Raw genomic sequence first — 16512 nt, forward strand, 5'->3', positions numbered from 1 at the left:
CTCTATTTCTACCCATTGTTCCTACATATATTCTATTATAGCATGTATAATGCTTCAGTCCATTTACTTGTGTACATGTCTATCTTGAACAGTGAACTCTTAGCTCTTAAATATTGATTTAGCCTAGCATCCCACATACTATAAGCACCTATACAGTGTGTATTGAATGAATGAATAGACTAATTAACGCACTACTGTACTATACCATACTTCTTCCGAGATATAGCAGCAACCCAGAAACAGAAGGACGGTTAGTGAACTGACTGCAGTATCGTCTCTCCTTCTGGCCCTGATGTCTAGACTGACCGAGATGTGGACTGATGTTCACCATCAGACTTAGTAAAGGACTCACTGGGACAATACCAGAGGAGGGCTTGATGTCTGGCTCTTCACTGATGTGGAGACAAAGAGGAATCATTTTTAGTGGAGCATTTGATTATCTAGACTTACCCAGGACATAAATTATTCCCTCAAATACCTCTCAATACTTCAAAAATGTTCAGAGTAACAGGTTTCCACTTACTAGTTAGGATGTTTGAGAATGTTTAAGAACATTCTTTGATCTGAAAGAATTAGCATTGCTTCTAAAGGAAATTAAATTCCTTTAGAAGAACATCTTTTACAGTGGGGGAATCTGTCTGTACACTCAGGCCAGTGTTTATGAAGAATCATCATGCTAAGAATAACTTCTGGGGCTTCCCTGGTGGCGCAGTGGTTGAGAGTCCGCCTGCCGATGCAGGGGACACGGGTTCGTGCCCCGGTCCGGGAAGATCCCACATGCCGTAGAGCGACTGGGCCCGTGAGCCATGGCCGCGGAGCCTGCGCATCCAGAGCCTGTGCTCCGCAACGGGAGAGGCCACAGCAGTGAGAGGCCCACGTACCGCAAAAAAAAAATAAAAAAATAAAAGAATGGTACTTGGTTCTAAGGCTTTGCTACTGAATTCTTCAGCCTCCTATCATTTCTTCTGGCTCTCAATTCAAGAATTCGAAATGCACAGAAAAAGGATAGTGGACGTACAGAAAGACACTTTCCCTGTGAGTAAGTGCAGTTTCCTTCCACTCTGAGCACAATCAAATATCTGACTTACAACAGACCCAGGCTGCAGGGCTGGAGAGAAGGGATGTTATAACTCCCTAAGACAGTCCTGAAACAAACAGGAAGCAGGGAGATGAATGCTGAAGAATGCAAATAAGACTGACTGTGTGCTGAAGCCCTGGGAGAACAGGAAGGGATATAAATTATAAAATTTTTTTGCTTAATGTGCACATCTCTTCAGATGAGGCAGCCCTGAGACATTTCCACAAGTTAGTGAAGGGGAAAAAAATTTTAAACAACTTTCATGGAAACCCACAAGTGAATACTTGAGCTCACTCAACTCCAATCTGTTTCTTTAAGAACTTTTTCCATAAACGGGGGCCTGGGAGCTGAGCAGTACGTGCATGGGGCCCATCTTCCAAAGGCTTGGAGACCTCCGTGTTCCACACCCAAGCCAAGAAAAACACAGACTGAGAAAAATGATCACCTCCAAGGGGCTGCTTTCCATCATCTGCAACCTCATATCAGGGGAAACGTGCATGCCCAAAATCCCAGGGACCCAACTGCATACTGACATCTTCCCTGGAAGAGGCCAGGGAGAGTTAATCAGGTTTTGTTGAGCCACAATTGGCTTCAGATCCAGGTAGGAATACATGAAGGTTTTAGGCACTCCCTACATTCACGAGGATTGTGGTTTTGTGTACTCTCGTTGGCACAGAGTCCCCATCGGCCTAAGCCCTCAAATGACAGACTATTTCAAGTGCAAACAACGCTGTCAGCTGAAATGCTAGAATCCTTGAAACTGAGGAACAGTAGATCACAGAAACAGAATTCTAGAGCTGGAAAAGGCTTTAGGAAATGATCCAGTGACACTTAAAGCACAAGGAAAATCAAAAATAAACAAATGCGACTATATCAGACTAAAAAACTAAAAACTAAAATAATAATAGAAAAGAGATAAGACTTGTGGTTACCAGAGGTGGGGGTGGTGGGAGGGGGAACTGAAAATGGTCAAAAGGTGCACACTTCCAGCTGTAAGGTAAATAATTACGAGGGGTGTAATGTGCAACATGATGACTATAGCTAACACTGCTGTAAGATGTACAGGAAAGTTAGTAACACATTACTGACCAGGGGACTTTTGCAGAAACTAATGCCTGTGGCCGCAATACGTCTCCAGTCAAAAATGTGTTAAGAGAGTAAATACTAAGTTTTCATCACAAAGGGAGAATTATTTTCTTTATTCTTCTTTCTTTTCTTTTTATTGTATCTTTATGAGAAGATAGGTGTTAGACGAACATACTGTAGTAATCATTTCACAGTATTTGTAAATCAAACCATCATGCTGTATGCCCTGAACTTACACAGTGATGTATGTCAATTATTTCTCAATAAAACTGGAAAAAAAAATAATAATCCAGGTCAGCACCCAGCACTTTGCTACAGTATTTAAGCAATGCCCAAGAGCTGAGTATTAATCTCATTTTAATAGCCCTTTACAAAGTGAAATTAAAAGAAAGTCACTTTCGGGGCTTCCCTGGTGGTGCAGTGGTTGAGAGTCCACCTGCCAATGCAGGGGACACGGGTTCGAGCCCTGGTCCGGGAAGTTCCCACACTGCCACAGAGCAACTAAACCCATGTGCCACAACTGCTGAGCCTGTGCTCTGGAGCCTGTGAGCCACAACTACTGAGTCCACGTGCCGCAGCTACTGAAGCCCACGCGCCTCGAGCCCGTGCTCCACAACGGGAGAGGCCACCGCAGTGAGAGGCACACGCACTGTGGAGAGGAGTGGCCCCCACTCACCGCAACTGGAGAGGCTGTGCGCAGCAACCAAGACCCAACACAGCCAAAAATAAATAACTAAATTAAACACCCACACCCACACCCACACCCACACCCACACACAATACTGCTGGGCCATAAAAAAGAATGAAATTTTTCCATTTGCAACAGCATGGGTGGACTTAGAAGGTATTGTGCTTAGTGAAGTGAATCAGACAGACAAAAACAAATACTGTGTGTTTTCACTTATATGTGGAATCAAAAAAATAAAACTAGCAAATGTAACAAAAAAGAAACAGACTCACAGATATAGCAAACAAACCAGTGTTTACCAGTGGGGAGGGGCAAGATAGGGATAGAGGATTACGAGGTACAAACTACTACATATAAAATAAATAAGCTACAAGGATATATTGTATAGCATGGGGGATATAGTCAGTATTTTATAATAACTAAAAATGGAGTATAATTTTTAAAAATTGTGAATCACTACATTATACACCTGAAGCTTATATAATACTGTAAACCAAAAAAGCTCACACATTTGGGATTGTTCAACCCAATTGAGCAGGTCCTGTTACAAAGTTACATTCATAGCTAGCAATTATTTTTTCTTGATTTTATACAGAACATTGCAAACAGTATAAGACCCAATAGAAAAGCTTTAAAAATAAATAAATAAAAAGACATTCACTGTAAATGAATCCTCAATTCCATAAGAAAATACTAAATGAATGTTCTTCAGAAGGTCACAGGATATGTAAGTAATAAAAAAGAAGAGAACAATTTTATAAGGGACATGGAAAATTGATTATCAAAGCATTATTTGAAACCTCCCTTGAATTCAGCATAATATCAAACAGAACATCTTCTTCATGGTGATTCTAACCTCTTTAAAAAGAGTCAAAATAAAATCCCATTAATTGGTGTCACACCAATTCAAATTAAGGATAATTCAAACCAGACAGCTAAAGTTACTTCTATACTGCCAATTCTCTTAAAAAAAAAAAACCAAAATGAAGCTTCTGCACAGCAAATGAAGCCATCAACAAAAGAAAAAAAGCAAGTTATGAACTGGGAAAAATACTTGCAAACCATATACCCAATAAGGAATTAATATCCAAAATATACAAGGCAACTCGGTGCTTTGTGACCACCTAGAGGGGAGGGTGGGAGGGAGGGAGGGAGACGCAAGAGGGAAGAGATATGGGAACATATGTATATGTATAACTGATTCACTTTGTTATAAAGCAGAAACTAACACACCATTGTAAAGCAATTATACTCCAATAAAGATGTAAAAAAATACAAAATAAATTTTAAAAATATATATACAAGGAACTCATACAACTCAATAGCAAAAAAACAAATAACCCAATTTTAGAATGGGCAAATGACCCGAATAGATGTTTTTCCAAAGAAGATACACAAATGGCCAACAGGTACATGAAAAGGTGCTTGACATCATTAATCATGAGGGAAATGCAAATCAAAACCACAGTGAAATATCACCTCATATCCATTAGAATGGCTCTCATCAAAAAGAGAAAAGACAGCAAATGCTAGTGCAAGTAGAGAAAAGGGAACCCTTAGACACGGTTCACTGGAATGAGCCATTATGTAAAACAGTAAGGAGATGACTCAAAAAATTAAAAATAAAACTTCCACATGATCCAGCCATCTCACTTCTGAATACAGATTCATAGGAAACAAAATCATTATCTCCAAGAGATATCTGTACTCCCGTGCTCGTTACAGTATTATTCACAATAGTCAAGGTATGGAAACAATCCAAGTGTCTGCTGATGGGTGAACAGTTAAAGAAAATGTGATATACACATACACAATGAAATATTACTCAGCCTTAAAAAAGAAGAAAACTCTGTCATTTGCAACCACATGAACGAACATGGAGGGCATTATGCTAAGAGAAGTAAGGCAGACAGAGAAGGACAATACTGCATAGTATCACTTATACATGGAAAAAAGAAGTCGAACTCACAGAAACAGAATAGAATGGTGGCTGCTAGGAAGGCGAGGGAAAAAGGGAGAGGCTGGTAAACAGGTACAAACTTTCAGCTATAAGAGGAATAAGGTCTGAGGATCTAAGGTATAACATGACTATAGTTGATAATACTGTATGTTATAATCAGAATTTGCTAAGAAATTAAAACTTGTGTACTCACACACAGAAAAAAAGGTAAATATATGATGTGTTAATTACCTTGACAACAGGAATCTTTTCAAATGTCTATGTATATCAAATCATCAGGTTGTATATTTTAAATATATTACAGTGTTATTTGTCAACTATATCTCAATTTTTTTTAAAAAAAGTCAATTAGTACCAACAAGAAGAAAATAAAACCAGAATTGGTTTGAAGCACCTTAACAGCAGCCACTTACATACAAATAAATATCATAATTTTTTAATCCATTCATGAAAAGTTACATGAAAAGGGCAACACTCTGTTAAGTCTAAATACAGCACGGATGGGAGCAGACAGCCCTGTTCTGGAAAGACTGGATTCTGGCATTTCTCTGACCATCTTCCAGCTGTGGGAGTTTGGGGAAAATCACTTGATCTCTCTGGTCTCCGTGGTTTCTCTGTAAAAGGACACTTCAGTCTTATGCTACCCAAGGACCAGAGACCTTTCTTGAGCCCTCCAGTTTTCTCTGGTGCAAGTTTCTTGTAAATAACAAAAATGTATTTCTTTTAGATCTCTGATTGGGTTCAAATTTTCTTATTTAGACTGTCGTTCCCACCAATTAATTCAAATTAACAAGATTTTGTTACACTACATACACATCTTTCAGGATGCAGTTTGAAACACACGTTGACCAAAAGAATAGATATCTTCAGTGCTGCTCTGAGCACAAACAGACCAGCAAACCAAACACCGTTTGATGATGGTGACCCTCCTTCTTCTCATCTTGTTCATTTCTGTGGCACCATCTCTGCAGCTGGCATCTAGGGGGTCCTAACAGTCATGGAATGACATTCCTTGCTGGCTACTACTTGTCTCTTTGCTACTTCATAACCAATTTATAGTTCATATTTGAAAAACTTCTAAGTAACTCAGCTCTTATATGAATAATTCAAGTGAAACTTTACCCTAAAAAATCTCATATACCACAGTAACATTTACTATAGGCTAAAACGCAGGTTTTCTGTGTCTGTAATAGTATATGGTAATATTCTCACTTTCCTAACCAGGAAAATTAATGACATAATATTACTTATTTCTTGAAGAGGAGAGCCTCTATATCCCATGATTTATAGTGTAAACAAACAAACAAAAAAAATGGGGCATGGGATTTGAGTCACAGAAGTGTTTTTGGAGTCCAGTTGCCATTTACTAACTGAATTTATTAACTCCACGGTTTGGGGATAATCACTTAATCTCTCTGCTTCAGCTTCCTTATCGGCGATGTGGGCATAATTAGACCTGACTCACAATGAAATTTAGGGAATAAATAAGATAATAGCTAGGACAGTGCCTAGCACATTACCGGCCACTGAGGAAGTATTGGTAAATAATACTCTCCTTTCATACAGAAACATACAGAAAATTTTCATACAGAAAATTTTACAGAATGTAAAAATATGCATCTTTACCTGTGACAGGCAGCAAACAGTACTCAAGCCTTTTCATAGAGAGGCGTTTTCAGAAAGTTTTTCATTAATATAATCAGAAGAATTTAAAATCTCCACAAAGCACAGAGACAAGAAAACAACTTTTCTGACTGTTTTTGGCCCAGGGTGTTGGCATTTCTTTTCATTCCCTTTACTTGACTGTCAGTTCCTAAAGGGTGGACACAGTACCATATCTCCAAGTCCCCTACTGTGCCTTGAAAAATCCTTGCCCATAATACGTGCTATGTGAATATTTGTTGAGCTGAATTTATCTTAGAATTCTTGTGTTCATCAAGACTTAGATTGTTTTTAATAATAGCATATTTGGATACAAAATGGTCAACTTCCACAACCCCAGATGGGTCAGTAGACCAGACACTGCACAAGAAAAATATTTGTCATCTGTGAATTCCAACTAAGATATTTATATGTCTTGGTCCTGTCAAAATACACTTGTGTATAAATAGAAAAAAGGCTAGTGTTTTGAAGGCATGTTGGAGGTTTCCTATTTGGTCTCTCCCTAGCTCACAGTCAGCACTCAATTCGCTGATGACAAAAAGACTGGAACTAATTTGTTACAGAATTCTGAGCTACCAACCACTTTAAAGAGTCAGGCAACCCATATCTTCCCTTGGCCTTTCAAGCACCCACTTCCATGGGGAAGAGCTTCTGCCCTCAGCCAAACAAGTACCTTTTCTTTTTCAAGTATCATCAAAACTCATATTAATGAAAATTTGATGATGTTTGAAGATCATTCACTGATTCAAGATTCAAGGGACTACTGCATGCCAGGCAATGTTCTAGATGTTGAGGATTATTGTAGTATGAACAAACCCCCCCCCCCCCCCACACACACACCATGAGCTTTTGCAGTGTTCCTTCTAGCAGGGCATGGACAAACAGTAAACAAAGAAGTTAAATATGTAGTAAATTTGATAGTGAGAAATGCTTAGAGAAACAAAAAGAACAGAAGAGGGACCAGGAGAGCAGAGGGCAAGTGAGCTCTTGTAAATGGCAAAATACACCAAGAAATAACAAAAACACTGGACCTCTATACATATATATATATATATATATATATATATATATATATATACATACAATACATATTATATACAGTGTGTATTGAGTATTCTATTTATATAATTTATGATATATACATGTATATATACGAATATATATAGGATACTCTAACTGTATATATATATAATAAAATAACCCCATGGTGGTTATTATAATAATAACTATCATTTCTATAAAAAAAAAATCTTTCCAGGAGATGGAACAACTAAGCTTAGATACAAGGGATAAGCAGAAGTGTGGATAATGATAACTAACACTTACTGAGCATGAGGCATTCTACCATGCAATTCCACTGCATCACATTAATCTTCACGAGACTAAGCAGCTCCTGTTCTCTTTTAACCAATAAGGATTTTTAAAAAAACGCACAATGAAGTCATCAGCCCAGAGTCACAGAGTTGGTGGCAGAGTCAGACGTGGCTCCAAGACCCAAGCTCTTGATACTAAACTACCCTTTGCCCCAAGCACAGTATTATTTGACTGATTTAGAGAAACATCTCCGAGAAATATAAGTGTCTTATTTTCCATCCGATACAGTGCATTTTTGATGCTCCACTTCTGGAGAAATCTACTAAACTGAATTCTATCACTTCACTCTAAATTACAGTAAATGACATCTTTCTGGGGTGAAAGCACACAGGATGCCACAGCCTTGACTTCTTCATTAAGCGTCTCTTTAAAAAGAAAAAAAAAGCGCTGTGATTTATGAAGACAAGGCAAACTTGAAGAGTGAGTGAAGAGTGAGCTTCAGAGGAAAGAAACACAAGGCTGATTAGGCTAAGGTGATTGCCAGAGATGTGGGGAGGACTACAAGGCAAGTCTCTGTCCTCCGCCCCCTGAGCACCCTAAATCCGGGTCTGCCAACTCACAAGCAAAAGCTGTGGTCCTAGGGAAGAATGAGTGAAATTATGTGGACAAATTTACCTTCAAGCCGCAGAAAACAACAAAGCAAAACACTGACGTTTCATGCTATGCTCAGGTAACAATGAAATTTTAATTATTTATGTCCTGCTTTATTCCAGAAACAGTAAGATAAGCTAGATGTGGGAGAGAAACATAAGGATAATACCATAAAATGGAAACAGGAGTGGAGCTAATATAAAAATACATACCAAAAAGACCTATGGATTTGCAGGGGACATGTGGAGAGGCGGGTAAAAATTTAGCTCAAAACTGGCTGGCAGGGACTTCCCTGTGGTGCAGTGCTTAAGAATCCACCTGCCAATGCAGAGGACACGGGTTTGAGCCCTGGTCCAGGAAGATCTCATACGCTGTGGAGCAACTGAGCCCATGCGCCACAACCACTGAGCCTGTGCTCTACAGCCTGAGAGCCACAACTACCGAGCCCGCATGCCACAGCTACTGAAGCCCACGCACCTAGAGCCCATACTCCGCAACAAGAGAAGCCCATGTACTGCAACAAAGAGTAGCCCCAACTCGCTGCAACTAGAGAAAGCCCATGCACAGCAAAGACCCAATGCAGCCAAAAATAAATAAATTTATTTAAAAAAAAAAAACTGGCTGCAGTCAAAGAGGAAAACCTGATCACTTATACACTTCACAGTATCCAGAAGATAAAATACCTCAGTAGTCTTTATATGAAAGGAATTGTTATTAAATAATCTCCCCTCACCCCACAAATCAATGTTTTCCAACTGTGACAGAAGGCGGAAGAGGGGTGAGCCCAGTTCTTCACAAAATAGGAGATACGATGAGTGAAAAGAACATGGGTTCCTCCTCTCCAGATGATCCTGGTTGTTATGAGGATTAAGTGACCGAATATCTGTAGAGTGCTTGGTAGTATATGACCAATGGTAGAAGCTCAACAATGGTGGCCATTATTACGAAGATGAAGATGGAGAAGATGATGATAGAGAAGCTTAAGATGGAGAAGATGATGATGGGGGGGCAGGGAGAATGGAGAATACTTTGAGACTCCATTCTAGCTCACTACTCAAGTAATCCTGGTGAAGTTACAACATCTCTAAGCCTCATCTACAAAATCAGGATACTGTGATCCATTTCACAGGTTTACTGTGAGAATTAAATGAGATAATATGTGAGCAATTTTTTTTTAATGAAGGTACTTTTTGCAAGCAGGGAACCATTCGTAAGCACTCACTCTATGACAGCTCACAGAGCCACACAACTGACCCACAGTGAATGTGCTCTTTCCGGGATGATGAAAAGCAGCTGAGGAAAGCGCAATCACCCCTTGCCCTCTCTGCTCTAGTTCCATTTGTCCTCTGTCATCGAAGCCCTTCATGCATACTGTTCCCTCTGCTTTCAACTATCTTCTTCCACTGCCACCCTTCACCTGCAAGAACTTATCATTCAGGGCTCAGCCCAGACCACCCTTCTCCCAGGAAGTCACCCTGCCCTTCCTGACTGGGCTCCACGAATTCCAAAAGCACCCTGTTTGTCTCTGGTGACGACACTGCCTTATAATTTTCAGTTTTCTTGTCCAGACCCTTCCACTGGACTGTAAACTCCTTGAAGGCAGGGACTTCATTTCTCCTTTATTCCTGTAGCTACAACATGCAGCCATGTGGTAGCACGTAGAAGGTACTCAGTAAATATTCATTGAATTGTGAGATAATAAAAGTGGATTCAAAACAGAAGACTGGTCACATGGGTCTTCCTTTTTTTTGGGTGTTGTGATGCTTAACTGATTGCCATTCTTTCTTGCACTAAAGTTATAGTATCCACATCCTCAACTGGAATTATCAAGGACTATTATGGTTAAACCTATGCTCATTCAAATTTCAAAGCCTTCGTCTAGAAAGCTTAGCAACATAAAAAAAAAATGAGTTCAGATTTGAATTTTTCATCCAAGAGCATTCAGAAGGCTCAATAAATCAGTTCAACAAACATTTATCTTGAACCGGGTCCTTTTTCTCTAAGCTTTTTACAACTTTGTACAGTTCAAAAGAAATGTAATCCCTTATATTCTCCCTTTATTTGTTCATAAATCATTAATATGCTGGTTTGAATGAGCTTTTTAAGATGAGAAAAATCACCCTCTCATTGAAGTTGTTGAAAGCAGATTTTCTTCTTAAATATGAAGGTCATTTTTTTACAGAAGAGAAACCTAAATATACCAAGATATTGTTGCCTGTGAATCTGAGCTATCAAATTGGACTAAATACATCTTCCTATTATTTATCTGTATTTTCAGGATATACCTAAGATTGCAGTGAGCCATTCCAAACCACTCAGCAAGTCGATATCAAAGCTTTCAGACAGTGGTGAAATTTTCAGCAGTGAAAAGCGAGTCGATGTTTTGGTCATCTACCGCAACAAGAGCTGTTGAACGGAAAAATAAAATCACTTGGGTTACTCAGGGCAGCTCACACCCAACATATGACCTTTCTTCACAGCCTTATAAATATTTTCTGTATCACAAGTACTGCCAGAATTGAATAGAGAGACTTTAAAAGAAGGCAGTTTATAGACAATAAGCTATTATCCTCTAGGACTTAGCCAACTGGCTGTCAGCCAACCTTGTATCTGGATATGCCTGGAAGGATAAAATATGACAGTTAATTGGTTTATGTGAGAAGAGCAAAATATCTTAAACAAAAATATAGCCCATGCCGGTCAAGTGCTGCAGGAAGAGTATTTTCTCAGAAAGTCATGTGAACAGTACGACAGATGCAAGCAGAGAATCTGGAATAATAGCTAATGATGTATCCCCTCTGGGTATTCTCTCTATCATCCTCTACTTACCAGCTATGAACATGTACAACCCCTTCCACTGAATCAGTCTTGCAGGTATCCCAAAACCACTGCAGTTGATGGTTAAAAGATCTAATCTACTTCTATAATAAATTCTCGTACATGTGTTACCCCAAAGCTATGCTAAGTTGGTCTGTCTCACATGGCCATAATCTGTAAAAGAAGCCAGTGTCAAATGATTCAACTCTGTAGTTTTCAGCTAAGATTTCATAAAGGTTGTGACTGTCCACTGTCACACAGCAATGGCTAGTAGCAGACCTAGGTATAGAATTCAGGTCTGCTGATCCCTGTCAAGGACGCTGTCCACTACCTCATGCTGAGACTTCTATGCCTATTTTGTATGAATCAGGAGCTAAATGACTATTCTGAAGTTGTATTTACACATACACACACACACACACACACACACACACACACACACACACACACACACACACACACACACACAGAGTCACACACCCCTCTAAAGCGTATCTACATTTTGATTAAGGAACAACTTACACACTTTCTTGAATCCACCCAAAAGGAGTGGAGTTAAATGTCACCTGAATGGGAGGTGTTGTAGAAGAAGTTTCTAGAAGCAAAAGAATGGATTATTACCTGAAAGCTTGGTGCTCACATTGAACAGGAGAAACAAAGGTAAAGCCAGAGGAAAACCCAAGTCATACAGATGGCGAATAGTGTGCTCGTTCGAGAGTGAGGCACGTGCACCACAGGTGTGGACAATAAGGTCGGTGGAGAAGAGGATTTAGACAATGGCTGGGGCATGGTGAGTGGCTGAGGACCTAAAATAACAAGTTCTGGACACATGGTGGGGTGTTCCTTTGAGGGAAGTCCCACGCATCTCACTGTTACTGCAGGATTCCCTAATGCAGGCAAGCTGGTGAGAACATACGGGCCCTGACAGAGAGGAGCCCCCCTTTGCGGTCACATCTTGTCACTGTGATTCTGTGATGAATGGCATCGTCCCTGCATCAACAAGCCCCAACTGGAAGAGCTCTTGCCTCCAGCTGGGAGCTCAGGCTTGCTGTTCTCACTTAGCCCTGTTTCCTCATCTACTGAACAGATCAACATCCAGACTCCATGAAGGCCAAGGCCAAACACCAAGTCTAAACACCAGAGGTAGAATGGAGTGTAAGACTGCCAAGCCAAGCCTTTGGAGATGGGCTGAGATCAGACCAGAACAAAAGCCAGCTGAGAACAACTCATGAGGACACATCTGCAATGGGTGTTTAGGCTGGATGGAGGGGCAGAGGCAGGGAAGGTATGCAGTGGGAAGCAGGGAGTGATCAGCATGGTAGGCATGTGAAGAATGCAAAAAAGAAAAAAATGATTTATCGTCATTTTACTAAACACTTTCCAGAGATATGTGAACAGCCAGTAGAGCTGCCTGTTATAGTTACCTTCTGATTTGCAATCTGCAATAGGATAATGTTTTCCCAATTTGAAGAATATTCTTTTTAGTTCAGAGAAACAAGATAATATGCTTAATTTTCTGTACTTCCAATGGCCCCAGTTACTTCCAGTAAAAAAAAATCCTAAATTAACCCAGGGAGACATCCTAGGGTTTCTGTCATTGGTAGTTATTCCCTTCCAAAGGCAGTTGTTCCCCTGATGAATCACGAATTCTGTAATATCCAGGTACTTTCTTTAAGTCCTCCTTGCCTCATCTGCAAAGCTAAGGCATTGATTCCAAAGACAGCTCAGTTCTCTTCTACTCTAGCAAACTATAAATCTGGGAATATACTCGGGTTCAGCCCAAGTCTGTCTTTACGTAGGTATTTTATCTATCTTACTACAATAACAAGCACACGTCCTAGATGGAAAAACTATGCTGGGAAAAAAAAAAAAAGGCTCTGTCAGCACAATGTATGGGTGTGGGGAAAAAACCCAATTAGATTGTGTGCAAGTCAAATAAAAAAAGTGATCAGAAAAAAAAAAGCAGATTCTGATAAACAACTCAAGCTCACAGAACACAGTTAAGAAAGACAGCATATAAAATATTCCATAAATTCAGATCTGTTATAGCATGAGTCAAACTGGGTAGAAAAATAAAATAAGAGAAGGTAAAAGATGTTCTTAGAGTGACTATACTGGAAAACATTGCTAATGACTGTACAGCTATTGTTCTGACCCTATATTTTCACAAAAGATGTGAAATTTAAAAACACTTTTTAAAATTTAAAAACAAAAGATGTTTTTAAATTTTTCTTAACCCCGTCATACATGGTCAAATCACATTACTCCTCATCCCTCTTACCCTAAAATAAAATTTTGCATTATTCTGCAATGTATGGTTTGCATTTCAGGAAATTTTGAGTCATCAAATGATTGCATTAGATTTGAGTAAACTAAAGGAAAAGACACACCCCTCCTAGTTATTTCCACTCTAGACGTGTAAAAAGGATAGCTGCAAAGAACATCGAGACTTTCATAATCTGCACTATTATCTCAAAAAGTCCTCATCGCTTATTTCAGAGTTGGGAAGTGAACAGAAACTACTTCTCACCCCTATTACATGGCTGAAGAATCACAGGTTGAAGGAAGTCAAGTAACTCGCCACACAGCTGAAAACAGGAACTCAATCCTCCGGCTCTAGATTGCTCTAAGTCTAGGACTGTGCTGTCTGGCTTGACTCTTGATTGAAGCAAAATGCTAGGCAACAAACCTCGCACAGGCAGTGTGCTGGCAGAAACCTGTTTCTGCTGGGGGTGAATGTGTTGAACCCCAATTGCTCAGAATAGCTCAAAGCACCCTGGAAGGAGTGCTGGTTTCTAAAGACATCCCCACTTGGGGAGCGCTCCTTCTTCTCCTCGGCCCATCTGTCATTATGAATCTTGGGTAACACATCAGAGATTGTGCAATATATGGAAACATATTGAACATATTATATATGTCAGAGACGTCTTCTCTCTTATTTCCGTTAAAAGCTCCCAGCTATGCCAAAATTTTCATTCCCAAAGGAAGTTCATTTCAAGAAATGAGATGATGGATGAAACTGAAAGGAAGAGGTAGAGTTGCCAAAGGAGAGGGAAGGCTTGCCCCCCTCAAAATAATAGTCATACAGGCATCTCAGAAGAAAGGAAGTATTTCTTTGATGATATACTGTCTTTTAAGGCTTAAAACCTATAATGGACAACTTTCAACTCATGTCACTTCCCCTAACTTCTTCTTCTAAACTAGATAACAAAGATCAGAGGACTAAGAAGTGGACAGAAGTATGTGGGTATGCATCTGTGTAGACAGAAAGCATATGGGTGCTCCTGTGATGGTGAGGGTCCTGTCCATTGGGAGAAATGTAAATGGTTCTAAAAGTGTTTATTTCCAACGCTTTTTGAGACTAAAAACTAATGGCCTCAGAGTTTTATGATATACATTTTAGCTTTAGGGAAGACCTTTCTCCAAAAATGATGAAGCTTTTTATTTACTGAATTCCCACTCTGTTTCAAACACAATAGGAGGGCCTAGAGTTACAGTTGACCAAGACAGAGCCAGTCCGGCACTCATGGGGATAATACTCTATTGAGAAAGTCTTAAGATTGTGTCTTAAGGGCAGTTTGTTACAAATCTGTCAGTGAGATAGAAAGTCTGCAAGTTCTAGAGACAGAGGATGGGGTAGCTAACCCATTCAACATCTCTAGTTCTCTAGACAACCTCAATGCTTGCAACTTGGAATCCGTGCAAGGTCTGAGTATATCTATGACACCCAAACCGCCAGAAAAGAAACACAACAGAAACTATTTGCATTAATCCTCTTCCCATTCATCAGAAATGGATCTTGCCACTAACACCTTAGTATTTACTGAGCCCTGGTTACTGTTCCGTTTTCATCTTGCTTGATCTTACTCTCTCACTGGCTAATGAAGACTATTTCTTCACATACACTCAGCACTGTGGTGAGCTCCCACACAGCAGATGTTCAACAAATATAATGTGTGATACAGAAATAGATGATACTGAAGAAATAGAAACGGTCATTTCTTATGGTGGCGATGTGACGTAGTTGTGATGTGCTCAGTTTTTTTAATTGTCCTTTATTTTGGACAGTACACTAACACTATTAAAATAGATGTGTGTGATGTGCTGTTACACAAGCAATCCTTTGTTACTCTGAATTTCACCACTCCACTTATTTGATATTTCTTGACCTTCCCCCTTCATCCTCCAATTCCATGGCTTTCTACTGGAAATTCCACAAGTGCTCATTTGAGCATGTCAGCATATGCTCGGTTCATTTAATGACCATCCAAGAATGCCTAGAACACAGAAGGGGGCTGCCATCAATACAAGGTTGACATCACCACGTGTTGTAATATAGCATAGATCGAGCACCCAAAATGCTAACAAAACAAAATGATTTAAACCACCACAGGATATCTGAGTGTAGGATTTATAGTTTTCCAACCTTCCTCTGGTTCTAGAATCTGCCTTTCTGTCACACCCTCCCGAAGTTTTCTGACTCCCAGCTGCATGAGGGTCAGAGAATCTAATCTCCCTTTTCTTTTTCTCACTAGCATTGAAGTCACAATTTCTGTGCAAATCATCAACTGACTATCGAACCAGAAATTCACTGCCCTCTCTACATTATAGAAGAGCCAGTCATCTATCCAATTCAGACCTATGTTCAAAAGGCCAATTTTTCATTATTATAACCCTGTTTCATAGTGAAGCAGAGGCTCTCCTAATTAACACTGCCAGTGAAGGCATCCAGCCTACCTCAATGTCTGCAAGGTCAATTTAAATTTATTCTTGCTCCTAAACTAATAGAGACAAAGTTATATCATTTCTTAAAAATTCTTCAGTCCTCCCATCATTCTTTATTCTGGAAATAAATAAATACATGATCTTGAACCTTTCTTCATTCTGAGTTTTGAAGACCTTGGCTGACCATCCTCTAGTCTACACAGCACTCTCACAACTATTTGTTCTTCCAAAGAACTGAGACAGGTTTCCTCCTCCTAATGGCAGTGATAGTAGTCCTTTCCTATCTGTAAAGGGGGGCTGCAAAACCTAGAAAATTTCAAAACTATAATCTTTTATTTCATCTTCATTACAGACTATATGAAAAAGGCACTCTTACACCCATTTTTTTTATAAACAGCAGGTTCTTATTAGTCATCAATTTTATACACATCAGTGTATACATGTCAATCCCAATCTCCCAATTCATCCCACCACCACCATCCCCCACCACTTTCCCCCCTTGGTGTCCATACGTTTGTTCTCTACATCTGT

At 39.6% G+C, this 16512-nt stretch overlaps 1 protein-coding gene across 11 annotated transcripts in view; it reads right to left on the reverse strand.

The window, feature by feature from the left end:
* Positions 1-16512, reverse strand: part of LOC307190567 (uncharacterized protein) — a 394123-nt gene that overhangs the window by 221631 nt on the left and 155980 nt on the right. For 5 of the 11 annotated variants that reach the window (XM_079929808.1, XM_079929807.1, XM_079929806.1 and 2 more), the window contains exon 3: positions 10725-10845. The exons of the other annotated variants lie outside the window; for them this stretch is intronic. In XM_079929808.1, coding sequence (XP_079785934.1) covers positions 10725-10830 — 106 coding nt within the window. In that variant the 5' untranslated portion in view covers positions 10831-10845. The remainder of the gene's footprint in view (positions 1-10724; positions 10846-16512) is intronic. 11 annotated transcript variants of the gene reach the window in all.

Source organism: Stenella coeruleoalba, assembly GCF_951394435.1.
Source record: "Stenella coeruleoalba genome assembly, chromosome: 8".
NCBI classification, from domain to species: Eukaryota; Metazoa; Chordata; class Mammalia; order Artiodactyla; family Delphinidae; genus Stenella; species Stenella coeruleoalba.